Source organism: Rhinopithecus roxellana, chromosome 17, assembly GCF_007565055.1.
Source record: "Rhinopithecus roxellana isolate Shanxi Qingling chromosome 17, ASM756505v1, whole genome shotgun sequence".
NCBI lineage: Eukaryota > Metazoa > Chordata > Mammalia > Primates > Cercopithecidae > Rhinopithecus > Rhinopithecus roxellana.
Genome location: NC_044565.1, coordinates 47,850,995 through 47,866,314, shown reverse-complemented (window position 1 = coordinate 47,866,314; position 15,320 = coordinate 47,850,995). Strand labels below are relative to the sequence as shown.

Genomic DNA, 15,320 nt, shown 5'->3' with positions numbered 1-15,320 from the left:
TGTGAAACTTCATCTCTACAAAAAAAAAAAAAAAAAATTTTAATGAGCCAGGCGTGGTAGCACACGCCTGTAGTCCTAGCTACTCGGGTGGCTGAGATGGGAGGATTGCTTAAGCCCAGCAGGTCAAGGCTGCAGTGAGCTGGATCATGCCATTACACTCCAGCCTGGGCAACAGAGCAAGATCCTGTCTCAAAAAAATAAAATAAAATAAAGTTTACTCATAAACATATAGCAAATTCCATTGCTTAAAGTCTCAGTTCATTTTCTTAAACAGGAGAAAAATGACCAGCCTCAACACTATCCCCTTATACCAAGGAGAGCTGAGAGTGACTGTCTGTTCCTTTCAAAAATAAAATAAAAATAAAAACGCTTCGCTACTCTACAAAGGACAAAGATTTGCCATCACTGAAAATATTCATAGGCCAAAGATTTCTCTAGTTTATAAATAAAGCAATAAAAGGAAACTAGAATTCACTGTTTGTGGCCAATTATATGCTAATAAGCACAGTATCAGGCAATTTTACCCCTTTTTAAATTTGTTTATTTTATATTTCTTAGAGATAGGGTCTCAGTCTGTCACCCAGGCTGGAGTGTAGTGGTGCAATCATAGCTCACTGCAGCCTTGAACTCCTGGGGTCAAGCGATCCTCCCACCTCAGCCTCCCAAGTAGCTAGGTCTAAAAGGTGCCACACATAGCTAATTTTTTTAGAAGTACGGTCTCACTACAGTGCCCAGGCTGGTCTCAAACTCCTAGGCTCAAGAGACTCAGCCTCTCAAAGTGCTGGGATTACAGGTGTGAGCCACTGCATACAGTCTACCCACATTATTTTAATTGATCTAATACTTAAGAATCTTTCTCAAAACTGATAACCAAAACACATTAACATGAAGTTACATAAATATAAAATGAGAGAAAAGGGGAAAAAATACAAACAACTTTTTGTAATTCTATAAAAATTACATTTTATCAGAAGTTGTAAAAGCAAAATGCTAAAAAAAAAAATACCAGCTTTTACACTGAGCCATAACTGAATAAGCCTAGGTGGTTTCAAATTATCACTTTAAAACTCCAATTTAAATTGATACAATATGAAACTGGATATGTTAATATCCATTAAATGCTTATCTCGCATGATGCTAAACTAAGCTCTATGCCACTATGCTTTACTCCTTACAGCAATAAGATCAATTTTACGCTTACTGATGTGCTATCTTCTCCTTCCGAGTGAAGCTGTTTTCTCAGCATTCCCTAGACAAGTGTCTCTGAAGTAAAATTTAATGTTTTCAAACTATCGTATGGTTATTCCAAATATGCTAACATACGCTAACAAAATGACTACTTCTGTAATAATTTTATAACAATTAACCTCCAATGATAAGTATCTTATCTATGTATAACAATTTTTGACTATTCATAATCATAGAAGGGGGTAATGATGTTAACTAATGAAAATATATTTTGTTCAATATAGAAACATTGAAAATATAGGCATTACCATTAAATAAACTTTATTCTGAAAACTCACAGAAAAAACATAGAGCTTAAACCGATTATAATCTGCTTAAAGTCAAATCGAGCAAAGTTCAAATATGGACTCTACCAAATAATACATTGAATAGGAAACTGAGTAATTCGATCATTTACCCATAAATAAAGATACATAACAGTATTAATCTTTATACAGTTGCTATGCAAGTTAAATGAGCTAAGATATAGAAAATATATACCAGAATATTTGCATAAGTATTCAATAAAAACATTAGCTAGCATAGTATTATTGTAATAACAACATTTTTGTATCAACATTTCCTTAACGACTGAGTTAACATTAAATGAAATTAGGTACCACAAGTCAGAAAAAGTAATAATAAAGTAATTCCTAAGTCAATTTAGCAGCTTTAAACACATTTATACGTCAGGCATGATGCCTCACGCCTGTAATCCCAGCACTTTGGGAGGCTGAGGCGGGCAGACAGATTGAGTCAAGGAGTTCAAGACCAGCCCGGGCAACATGGCAAAACCCCATCTCGGCTAAAATACAAAAAATTAGCCAGGTATGGTGGTGCACACCTGTGTCCCAGCTACTTGGGGGGCTGAAGCAGAAGGATCGCTTAAGCCTGAGAGGTCAAGGCTGCAGTGACCCGATTCTGCCACTGCACTCCAGCCTGGGCAATGGAGTGAGATCCTGTCTAAAAACAAAAAACAAAAGCAAAAACATGTATAATATTTGCACACTCATGTTTATAGCAGCATTATTCACAACAGCCAACGGATGGAAGCAACCCAATTTCTAGCCACAGATGAATAAATCAAGAAAATGTGCTATGTACATACAATGAAATATTATTCAGGCTTAAAAGGAAGGAAATCCTGTTACGTGCTATAACGTGAATGAACCTTGAGGATATTATGCTAACTGAAATAAGCCAGTCACAAAAAGACAAACAGTATGTAAGTCCAATTACATGAGGTGTCTAAATAGTCATATTCATACAACTAGAAAGTAAAATGGTCACTGCCACGGTTTAGGGAGAGGGGGAAAGGCAGAGCCGTTGTTTAATAGACAGAATTTTGATTTTGCAAGATGAAAAAGTTCTGGTAGGCTGGATGGAGTGGTCATGCCTGTAATCGCAGCACTTTTGGGAGGCCGAGGCGGGCGAATCACTTGAGGTCAGGAGTTCAAGACCAGCCTGACCAACACGGTGAAACCTCATTTCTACTAAAAATACAAAAAATTAGCCAGGTGTGGTGGCACACGACTGTAGTCCCAGTTAGGAGGCTGAGGCACGAGAATCACTTGAACTCGGGACGGAGGTTGCAGTGAGCCGAGATCACACCACTTCAGTCCAGCTAGGGCGACAGCAAGACTCCGTCTCAAAAAAAAAAAAAAAAAGAAAAAGAAAAGGTTCTGGAATCTATTACCCAACAATGGAGAAATACTTAATACTCCTAAACTGTCCTTAAAAATGGTTAAGATGGTAAAGACGTAAAATTTTATATTATGTGTTTATCACAATAAAAAAAAAACTTTTTATATGTCTACACAAGATATATATGTAAGCAAATATATACAAACACATACATATATATACATACACATATAGTGTAAAGTACAAAGTCACTCTTTATTCATCTTATCTACTGGCAAGAAATATTATACTCTTGAAAACACATACAGTTCTAAGAGACAGGGTTGTTTTCCTTAAGTTTTGTAAAACAAACACATACCCTGACACTCACAAAATTTACACAAAACTGTATTACCACCTAAAATGTCCTGCCAAATAATAATAGCTTGGCTTGCCAGGCATGGTGGCTCACGCCTGTAATCCCAGCACTTAGGAGGCTGAGGCGGGCGGATCACGAGGTCAGGAGATGGAGACTCATCCTGGCTAACACGGTGAAAACCCGTCTCTCCTAAAAAAAAAAAATTAGCCAGGAGAGGTGGCGGGCACCTGTAGTCCCAGCTACTCGGGAGGCTGAGGCAGGAGAATGGCATGAACCCAGGAGGCGGAGCTTGCAGCGAGCCGAGATCGCGCCACTATACTCCAGCCTGGGTAACAGAGCAAGACTTCATCTCAAATAATAATAATAATAATAGCTTGGTTTTTCATAATGAACTAAGATACACATTTTTTAACTCATGACATTGAGGAGAAATATCTCATTTCAGTTAATGTTTATTAATGTGTTACTAAATATAATACCTAACCTATTTAACTCTCTAATAAAGATATAGGGTTTTTAAAATCCCACAGTGTGTGGGACAAACAATGGAGGAAGATAGTTGGAGCTCATTAAAGAAAGTATTTCAACAATCCCTGATTTTGTCTGGTTAATCAAGATCAGGTCCAGATGATCTCTAAAGTTTCATAGAAGTACATGATTTCAGTAATCAAGCTTCCTGAATATACATTATTCCATCAGTGGAAAAAAAAATCAATAAATCTAAATTCAATAGTCAATCATTTATATAAGTTAAAATGTACTCCAAAAACATGGATTTGAAGTACTTTTAACTATAAGACATTATATCATAAGTACAGTGCAATATTACTAAGGGTTAGAACTACCTATTTCTTACACACTTCTATACGTAGTAGGTAGTCAACAAATATTTGTGAAAGAATGTAATTTTGCAAACTTGGTCTTACCTCATTTCTCTCATCTACGTCTTTGCATTTTTCAAGAAGAGCTTTCAGAGCAGGAATGTTTTCTTCCTCTACATAATTTATTACGCTCTGTGATATCAAAACTGACATTTTCACAGAAAGCTGCAGTTAACTTTATTTGAATACCTGTTAAATTAGACAAAATACATATAATTTACAATCAGAAAAAAATTAAGTTACTATTAAATACAATACCCTTCTTAACATTAACCACATCCAAGGACACCTCCAGTGGCAAAGTGAAGACACGGCTTCCAACAGCTCCCATAGCTCAGGTGTCAAAAAGCTGCCAAGATGTCTCTTAGGTTCACGCTCACCTCCATCTTAACTTATCCAAACACCAAACTCCAGATCCATCCCCAAACCCTCCTCATCACCACTCTAAAATGCCTCCCTGCTCCTCCTGCTGTCACCATCCCAGTAAACGGCAGCTGCAGGTCCATTCTTCCAAGGCCAAAAACCTTGGAAATGTTCACGACTTACCTCTTCCTCTTACACACTACACTCAATCTATTAGCAGATCCTTTTGGTTCTACCTGTAAAACACATTTCACATCTGACTACTACTCACCACTTCCATCACCGCCACCCTGGACGAGCCACTGTGACTCATCTGCACCACTGTCATTGCTTCTTAACTGGCCTCCCTGCCTCCACTTGACCTGGAAGAGTGGATTTTAAATGGTCTCACTGCAAATAAATAATTAAGTATGTGAGGTGATGAATATGTTAATTAGCCTCATTTGATCATTCTACAATGGATACATGTATCAAAACATCACATTGTACCCCATAAATATATAAAATTTGTCAATTAAAATTACATTACTTTTTTTAAAACTTTAACATGTATCAGAATCACCTGAAGAGCTTTTAAAGCAGATTCCTGGGCCCCACCGTCAGAGATTCTGACTCAGCAGGTCTGAGTGGGGCCCCTTACTCTGCATCTTTATCCAGCTCCCTGTGACACTGACACCACTGAGGAAGAACCACAATGTGGGTAGTACTAAGTCAGAGCATGACCTCTTTTATTCGAAGCCCTCTAAGGGCTTCTCAGAGTGCTCAAGATAAAATCAAATGTTTTTACCTTGGCCAAGATAACTCTAAGTGGCAAGCGTCTGACCTGTGTTACACCTGTGACTGTAGCTCCTACCACTCCTTCTCACCCTTCTGGCTGCCTGGCCATGCTGAGCACCTGTCCCACCTCACCAGGCCTCTGTGCTGCTTTTCTGTCTGCCTAAAATTATCTTCCACAGGACATGCACATGGCTCATGCCCTGACCTCCGTCAGGTCACCTGGTTAGAAAGTCTCACCTGATGTGGGATGTCAGGGTACCGACCCCACACAGGCTTCACTGTCGCCCTGCACTCTCAACCCTTTGCCCTGCTTCCACCGCTCTCCGTAGCACTTGCCATCATCCAAAAAATGACATATTGTTCGCTGACTGTCTGTCTACCATAACTACACTTTAAGTTTCAAAGGAGTAGAAATTTTATTACTGGACATCCAAATGCAAATAAACAAACCTCAATCCATACTTTTTACCACACACAGGTGCTAACTCAAAATTCACCTAAATATAATGTCTGAAAGCACAAAACTTCTAGAAGAAAACATAGATAACCTTAGTGACCTTAGATTAAGGAAGATTTGATATAACACTAAAAGCATGGTGCATAAAAAAAGAAAACTGATAGACCAGAGTTCGTCAAAATTGAAAACTTTTGCTGTTATGAAAATGAAATTGTTTGGGACTGATGAGTCCTTTTTTCCTTCCTTTTCCTCTACCCTTGAACAGGACTGTCTGTAACTGATACCCCATGCCCGTTCCCCAACTCTACGTTGGAGCAGATAACTTGTCTCTTGGGGTTCCCAGGTGGAAAGGAATCATGCCTCCAGATGGACTACGCCCAGAGCCTCTCACACCTGATTTAGATGATGGGATTTAAATGAGACTGTGGACTTTGGGTTGATGCCCAAATGAACTGAGACTTTTGGGGAGGCCTTGGGGTGGAATGAATATGTTTTGACATGGGAAGGAAATTTATCTCTGGGGACCAGAGGGCAGAAACTATCGCGCTCTAATGATTCTACTTATACAGCATTCTGGAAAAGGAAAACTGCAGGGGCAGAAAAAAGATCGGGGCTGTCAGGGTCTAAGGCAGGGGAATGAGATAGCTACAAAAGAGTACAAGAGAATCTGGCGCGTTAATGGCTGTTCTATATCTTGACTGTGGTGGCAGTTACACAATCACTCATTTGTCAAAATTCAAATCTGTCCATTAAAAAGGGCGAATGTTATTATATGTAAACCACAAATCAGTATACCTTACTTTCAGGGAGTATATATTCAGAGCAACTTGAATTCATACTCCTGGGTTGAAAAACTTTTATTTTAAAACATGATGTTATTTGATCCCATAGTTTCACTTCTAGGAATTATTCTAAAAACATGAGAAACATGAACAACATTTTAAGATTTTAAGTAAAACAATTTTATCCTTACAAACAAAAATCTTAGAAATGGATATTATATAAACTATAAAATTATAAAAATTCACAAAGCGGGATAACATACGGTCATCAAAATGTCTCAAAAAATGTGTTACAGAAAAATGCTCATGATAGCAGAAGTGGGGTAAAAGATTAAGAGCTATATATACAGCATCTCAGCTATTTTAAATATATACATGTTTAAATACTGGAAATAAAAAAAGAATAAATGGTGATGGGCATCAGTGTAATTTTTATTTCCTTTAAAACCTTTATTTCCTACATGTTCTGGAATGTGACGCTTCTCTCATTAGAAAGCAGTGAGGCTTTTTATTAGCAGTCACCACCAACACTCACCTTCACTTGTTCCTACTCCTTCTAGGATCAAGCCTAAGACCTCCGTAGGGCTTGCTGGATCTGGCTCTCCCTCTATATCAGCCCCAGCTCACCCCACAGCCCAGCCAAGCAGAAGAACTCAAATTCACCACACTCCCCCAGTGCTGCTCCACACTCCTGCCTATGCTCAATGTGCTCCTTCCATGTAGAACACCATTCTCATCTCCACTCTACCAAGGCATCCATGGCCCTCTGAGTCACACAGCTACCATTTTTCATCTAGTTAACCCCCTAAAGTGTGAGGTCACCCAACTCCACACTCAGTGCCTTAGTTTAGGCCTACACCATCTATACTAATCAAGACCCCTAAGGTTGCAAGAAACTAATTTAAACTAGCTTAAGCAAAACAGAAAAATGTATTTGAAGGATACTGGTTTATTCCCATAACCATACTACGGGAAGAGTGGGTGCCACTGGACCTCAAATGCCAGGAGGATTCTCTTTCTCTACCGGCTTAATCTACTTTCATTCTAGACCAACTACTTCTACAGAAAGGGAAATATGGCTTCCCACAACCATCCAGCCTCAAATTAGATCGTTTATCTATTTTTTGAGACAGGGTCTCACTCTGTCACTCAGACTGGAGTGCAGTAGCACGATCAAGGCTTACTGCAGCCTTGACCTCTGGGGCTCAAGCGATCCTCCCACCTCAGCCTCCTTAGTTGGGACTACAGGCGCACACCACCATGCCCAGCTAATTTTTGTATTTTTTTTAGAAATGAGGTTTCACCATGTTGCCCAGGCTGGTCTCAAACTCCTGGGCTCCAGTGATCCGCCTGCCTCTGCCTCCCAAAGTGTTGGGATTACAGGTGTGAGCCACCGCACCTGGCCTAAATCAGATAGTCTCTAACACCAGAGAAAGCAGGCTATTCTTTGTTCCCAGATCCAAAGTCCCAGAAAAGGGCTCTGACTGCCCAGGCTGGATCTGTTGCACACCCAGAACCAATCAACTAGAGACACAAAGTTGGGAGGGGGTTACGAGGTCACACCATATTGGCACTGCTTCCAGAAAACAGTAAACAGTTGTAATCTAGGCATCAATCCTGAAAACGTCTACTACACCATCTCTTACCCAGATCAATGTGACAGGCCAGCAAACTTTTGCCTCCTCTCTCCAGTCCCGCCCTCTGTAATCCATTTGCTACACTGAAGCAACAGTGAACCTACAATACATTTTTCTTAAAACCAAGGTTGGGGGGACAGATGACAGCTTTACTACTTACAAGTTATTCAAGGAACTTACACCTTCTAGGGCTTTCAAAGCCATTGTAAAGATGCAAATACGCAATTCCTACGGAAAGCTTTGCTCTCCATAGAGCAGAAAACTCCAGAAGTTCAATTCTTGATTATAATGAGGGCATGCAGATCCTCCACAATCTGGCCCCATCTTACCATTCCAGCCTCATCTCTTTCTCCCCTCCCCAGCCCCATCCCTCCCACCATTTACACAGTCACATCTAACTTCTGGCTCCAGCCAGACTGATCTACTTGCAGCTCCTTCACTGCCCCACACTTTGTTCTTTCCAGACCTTCGCACTTAATGCCCCCTCTGCTTAGCAAGTCCACTCTCCACGTATGCATGCCTGGACAGCTCCTACCAATCCTTAAGAACATGGCTCTAACAGATCTTCTGGAAGCCTTCACTGACTGGCTGCTTACCCCAAGCTGGGCCAGGCCCTGGGCTCCTCCACACCTGTGTATACATACAGTCAAAGACTGCTCACATCACACTCAACTCTCCTCTTCATCTCATTTTACTTACTCTCCACATCTCCCTTAGACTAGAAGTTCTGGCAGCAGGATCTGCTTTATATCTAGCACAATGCCCACACAACAGGGGGTGAGAGAGAAAAGCAGCCCCTGACTGTCGGAAACTGACCTGGCACGCACAGCCAGACTTGGTGTGCTAACGTAAATGCAACAATTTCAAAGAATGCCAACATCAAACAAGGTCACTCTCTCACCAGGATATGAAGACAAAAATAAGACTACTCTGGAATCATATCTGAACAGACAAAAACATGAACATCACCCAAACCACAAAATGCTCAAACATCTTCCTATCCTGGCTAATATGAAGGATTGCTGCTTCTTTATCAACTACAGCTTTAGCCTTACTCCGTACCTCTCGCCTTTTCGTTAAGATTTTAAATATCCAATTGCAGAATTCCCAGTCCTCCTGCTTCCTGAAGCACCCAAGACTAAGCAAAGCTTTGCTTCCTTGAACTCTTCCCCGAATCACCTAACATCATCTCGACTCTTCTAAGTGCTTTCTAACAACCTCTTACAGAGACCCCCATCGTTCCCTAGGACAGGCATTCTCCATTGCAGGGAGTTAATAAGACCAACTTTGTTCAACTAGAGGTACGGTCCTGGCAGTCTTTGACTAGAAGGCATTGACAGTGTTTAATAAATTTCACTGAATAATCTATTATTAAATGTCATGTTTGTAAGCACATATGTAAGTACCTAGAAATTACAAAATAAAATTTGAACATTAAATCCACATCTGTTGATACAAACAATAGTAAAACCAACGACACACTGTCATGTTAAAAAGTATGTGTGTAGTATAATGCTATTTGATAAAATAAATAAGACCCCCATATATGTATCTATCCAGTGTGTACACATGAACAAAAAGAAAAGCGTGGAAGGACACACAGCTGGCTGTAAAATTCATTATCTTATCATGTAGGACTAAAAGAAGGAGATAATTAGCTTTGCCTTTACGCATCTTTGTGCTGTATTGTTTTACTTGATACGTCTACATTCATTTTCATTAGAAAAAAAATGTTTCATCACAGGTGGAAAACTACAGCTTCTCGTCTTTCACATTTCAGTTTCAATGTTCACTTCCAAAAGGCCTTTCGGCTTAAAACGAAGCTGTCTAGTGGTCAAAAGTATGGACAGACTGCCTCGGTTTGACTCCTGACTTTATTGCTGACCATTATATCATCTCGGGCTAGTTTCTTTTTTACTTCTTTAATTTTTTAACTAATACATAATAATAGTACATATTCACAGGGTATGTGTAATATTTGGATTACATGCACATGATGTGTGATGATCAGAGTATTTAGGATATCCATCACCTCAAACATTTATCATTTCTTGGTGGTGGGAACATCTCAAATCTTATCTTCCAGCAATTTAAAACATACAATAAAAAATAAAATATACAATAAACTGTTAAGTATAGTACCGTGCTGCTGAACACTAGAGCTTATTCCTTCTACCTAACTGTATGTCTGTATTCATGAACCAACCTCTCTTTATCACTCCCTGTCCCCTGGGCTAGTTTCTTCATCTCAGGGTCTGAGTTTCCCCATCTTCAAATAACTGCACAATTACATGCAATGGGATTAAAATAATACCTTACCCATATGAAGCCAATAAATTAGCTGTTTTACATAATAACAATATGATCATTTCTTAACCACCCTTTCTTGGTAGACTCTCAATACCTGGATTGTTCTCTATTATGGAATCATTTTTATTCCTTCATAAAACTTTACTAAACTTGTAACTTACATATTTACCTTTTTTACATTTGTTTTTTTTTTTTTTTTTTTTTTTTTTTTTTTTTAGCTACACCTGCTGGAATGGGACATAGTTACCTCATTAATAGTTGTCTCTCCCACTAGGATATAAGCTCATAAAAAGAATGGATTATTTTCTTTTGTTCTATACCAAATACCATACAAGACACTATATTTCTTAAATAAATGGACATCAGTTGAATCTAATGTCCACAGCATTTTCTGTCTAATGGGAATATAAGGCTATACATTCTTTTGCACAATTAGCAGAAAAATGAATGTCTTGCCACCCGTTTTGAAAATGACAGAGGTAGCCAACAGCAATGGCGGAACAAAAAATTTATGTTGCAGTAAGCTCATTTTTAGAACTTGCCAATTTAATAGGCAAAATCTCTAAATGTATTCAAAATGCTTTCACCAAAAGGCCAATCGGTTAACAGATGCACCCTATAACTTTTCTCCGGTTACAGACACAGTGTATGAAAGCAACGACAGTGGCCATGCTGCCCCATGCTTACTTCTTATCCTCCAGATATGACACAGTAAGTTCCTGAATGTGGCCCCTCCCATGGTTCGCCTATCTCCAGCCCCTCTTTTCCTCCTCCCACTTAAGTCTCCAGCAATGATCATCCCTATGCAGTCCCCAGAGCCTACCCTGGTGCTGACATTCCTGGGCCAAGGTGGCAGCCCTTTGCCCCCTCCACACAGAGGCCTAAGTGGTCCTCCTGAATCGTGTCTTCTTACGACCATTCTGTGCTCAAAACACCCCAACAGTTGTCCTCTCACTCAAAATAAAATCCCAGATCCCTACCATGGCCGACAAGGCCCTGCTTGATCTATTCCACCCCTTTCCCACCCCCCTAAGCTCAACTCTTCCTGCTCCTTCTCCTTGACTCTGCTCAGGCCACAATGACTTTCTGTACATATGTCACCTGGTCAGAGCTTCTCTGACCACCGTGTATAAATGGTGTATAAAACAGCCCTCTCCCCTCTACTATATCCCCCTCTTCCATGGCCCTACTTTAAAGGTCTTCCTTATAACACCTAGCATCACTCCACATACCACATACTTTGTTTTTGGTCTGCTTCCCCTAGCCAAACAAATGTAGCTCAATAAGAATAAAGACTATCTCTGTTTTGTTCACTGCTGAATCTCCAGCACTTAGAGAAGTGCCTGGCACACCACAGAGCCCAGGATTGGTAGAATGAATGGACATGCCCACGCTGATCCAACTACCTGGAATGCCTGAGCAACCTGAACATTCTTAACAAGCCAAAACACATCCTTCAAAACCCCACTCGCGGGTCACCTTTAAACTACCTTATGTATATATATGTATGTATGTATGTATTTAGTTATTTTTATTGAGACAGGGTCTGGCTCTATTGCCCAGGATGGAGTGCAGTGGCACATTCACAGCTCACTGTAGCCTCAAACTCCTGGACTCAACTGATCCTCCTGCCTCACCCTCCCTGAGTAGCTGGGACTACAGGTACACACCAACACACCCAGATAATTGTTTATATTTTTAATTTTTGTAGAGACAGGTCTTGCTATATTGCCGAGGCTGCTCTTGAACTCCTAGCCTCAAGTGATCCTCCTGCCTTAGCCTCCCAAAGCACTGAGATGACAGGTGTGAGCCTGCATGCCCGGCCTTGAACTAATTTATTAAGGGCTGTCTCTCTCCTTCATTCTTATATCTCCAGAACTTATTACAGATCTAGAACAGGTAGAAACTTAATAGATAACTGTCAAATTGAATAACTGTGTAGGTATGCTAAAGATACCTCTTCTGGAGGACTTTGCCCACCCACAGCCCCTGCTACCCTCAACAGCCATGTTCTCTAGCATCAGCCATACTCAGGGATGGGCATATGATCTGTGGCATGAAACTGTTGAAAAAGATAAGCTGGGCCAATCAGACTCCTATCTCTAGAACTGGGAATTAGAAACCAGAGACTGGGCCAATCAATACAGGTCACATATAAAATGATACAGTTCTGAGACATCCAATCAGCAAAGAGAGAACACAACAGATATGAACAGAAAAGAGACTCCTCCTAAGTAAGAGAACAAATGTGGCCCCTAAAAGGAGGTCAGGGCTGCAATGAGCCAAGATCACACCACTGCACTCCAGTCTGGGCAACAGGGCCAGACTCTGTCTCCAAAAAAACAAAAAACAAAAAAGTTGCCCCAGGGAGATGTAGAAAATGGAGCTACCTGGGATCCTGACTTCTGACTCTCATTCAATCCCATAATCTCCTTTTCCTTGAAGTAAAAGATTTAAGTTTCTGTTCTTTGTCTTCTAAACAGTCCTGACAAATACAGCAGCACATAAAATGGAGAAACTGACAGTTCTTGAGCAAAACCAGGAAGAAGGGGATGGCACATTCATACATGATCCTATAAAAATTAATCTGGCAGTGTACGTGACCCAGACTGGAAAAAAACACAAAGAATCAGGGCCCTATATGCCAGTCGAGGAACCACCAAACAGACAGTACACAGGAGAGGCAGTGGGAATAGAGAAGAAATGAGAGATATTAACTTGAAAAATATAAAATCCCCAATATTTGAATTTTCTGACCTACCAAAATATCCAGAAGAGATATTCTGAATACAAAGATAAAACTAACTATGTGACTGGGTGGAAAAGAAAAGAACAGGTGGAAGATGACCAGATGCCCAGCATAGGTGACTGAAGAATGGAGCTGCCCTTAACAACAACAACAAAAACAAAAAAACAAACAAAAAAAAAAAAAAAAACAGAAAAACAGGAGAAAGAGTAGACTTTCCTCTACTTAGTTATGCCTCCTCTCTTCCCTCCCACCACCCCAGCTGGGTGAATGGGGTTATGGGGTGGTTTGGCCAGGCTGAATTTGAAGTGTCCCAAAAGAGCTAAGTTGGAGAAATCCACCCAATACTTGGAAAAATACATCGTTCACACTGTGTGTGAATCATCTGGAAATTATTCACATAAAGGGTGTAGAACAAGGATTCTCAAACTTGTGTGCATCAAAATTATTTGGGAAGTTGGTCAAATACACATATCCCTTGAGCTCCTCCCGGGAGAATCCCATTCCCTAGATCTGGGGTGGTGCCCAGAAACTGACATTTTAACTAGCACCCCAAAATGATTCTGATGAAAGTAGTCCATGCTAGTAAAGCTAGAAGAGAACAAAGAACACGCCTGGCCACGGCATTTCCCAACCTGGGCTCTGCACTCGGCACACCACGGTGGTTTAAAAAGGTCTGGTCCTCAGTGTTGTCAAAATGTGGACAGGAACGAACCTGAAGGGGTGATTCCCGAGCCACACCTCAGACCGAAGGAATGGGAATCTCTAAAACGCTAAGAAATCTACATTTTTAACAAGCGCCCATAGGGAGCAGATATGACTGCATAAATAGTAATTCAAAAAAAAATTATTCATCGGTTTAAACCTGTCAACTTGAAAGAATAAAAATTTCAACATTACAAAGTGATGAAGAAATTATTTCCCTATAAACAAATCTTGGAGGGGTGGAAATCAATGGCTTGCACTATTTTGCCAGGCGTTTAAAAGCCTGCACAGGACAATGGAGCAATGGAGCCCACGATAAAAGCAAGGGAGAAAACACCACCTCCGGGCCCGTAGAAGCCTAGGAAGAGGAACCTAGAACGATTAGCGGTACCAGCTAAGGGGGCTCTCAAGGTGGTGGATGTGCCAGAGGCTGCTTGGCAAAAGAAAAAAAAAACGGTTTTACCAACACCCTTCACCCCAACCCACCCAAGGGGCCCCGAGGAGACAGACCACCTGAGACTCCAAGGTCGGAGACCTTCCCGGCGCTCCAGCAAAAGCGGACTCGCCCCGAAAGCCGGGGCCCGAGCGTCTGGGGCCCGCGCCAGGCCCTCCCCCGGACCCCGTCCCGAGCTCGCCCCTCCCGCGCACTCTCCAGCTATCCCACCTCCCCGCCCGGCTCCCCCCGCCCGGCCTCGCCCCCATCTCCTCCCCAATCCCGCGGCAAAGCCCCACGACCGGCCTCCACACTGACCGTCTCCCAACCTGGTCCTCGGCTCCGGCGGAACGGGCCCACTTGGCTGCAGGCGATGTTAGAGCACGGGAAAGCAAGAGACGGCGACTGCAAGCAAGTCGCCCTCACCACACCCGGCGGCCATATTCTTCCCTCTCCGCGAACTGACAGATCACGTGTCCTGGGTAGGGGCGGGACTCCGGGTTGTCACGCCCCCTGGGCGTGAAGGGGAGGGGCGTAGAGCAGGCGGGGCTGGAGGGGCCGCGGGGCGGGGACACCCGGGACCAGCGCCCTAGGCAATGTTTTTCACTGTCATTGTCACTCTTATTACAGTTAATTTATTATCCCTATTTGCCACTATATCAACCTTATTCAGAGAAATAAACATCAATTATAACTTCAGAAGACACTGCACAGACATGAGAAGTGAAAGCCGGCTCAGCAGCCTTCTTCCGGATCCAGGAGCGAGACCTCCGCCTTCCACGGGGCCTGTGGTTCACACTCCTGGCCTTCCAGGTCTCCCACCACCTCCCCTCACCTCCTTCAGCCTCCACATTCCTAGGCCTTGCTGCCAATAAGCGTCAATCTTGATTTTTGAAAAAGTCCAAGGATGATTGCGACGCACCTACCGATATGTCAACCTGCAACTCAGGAAAGAGCCAGTAAGGAGCCTGACTTCATCAGAAGTTGGTGCGGACTGGGG

The 15,320-nt window shown here is 41.8% G+C and overlaps 1 protein-coding gene across 5 annotated transcripts in view; it reads right to left on the bottom strand.

The window, feature by feature from the left end:
• KIDINS220 (kinase D interacting substrate 220) overlaps positions 1 to 14,783 on the bottom strand; it is a 113,490-nt gene extending 98,707 nt beyond the window's left edge. For 3 of the 5 annotated variants that reach the window (XM_030920929.1, XM_030920930.1, XM_030920931.1), the window contains exon 1: positions 4,156 to 4,263. In XM_030920929.1, coding sequence (XP_030776789.1) covers positions 4,156 to 4,263 — 108 coding nt within the window. Of the gene's footprint in view, positions 1 to 4,155; positions 4,300 to 14,638 lie in introns of those variants that run through there. The other 2 variants (XM_030920932.1, XM_010379689.2) reach the window with 2 other exon arrangements.
• Between the last annotated feature and the right edge of the window lie 537 nt (positions 14,784 to 15,320).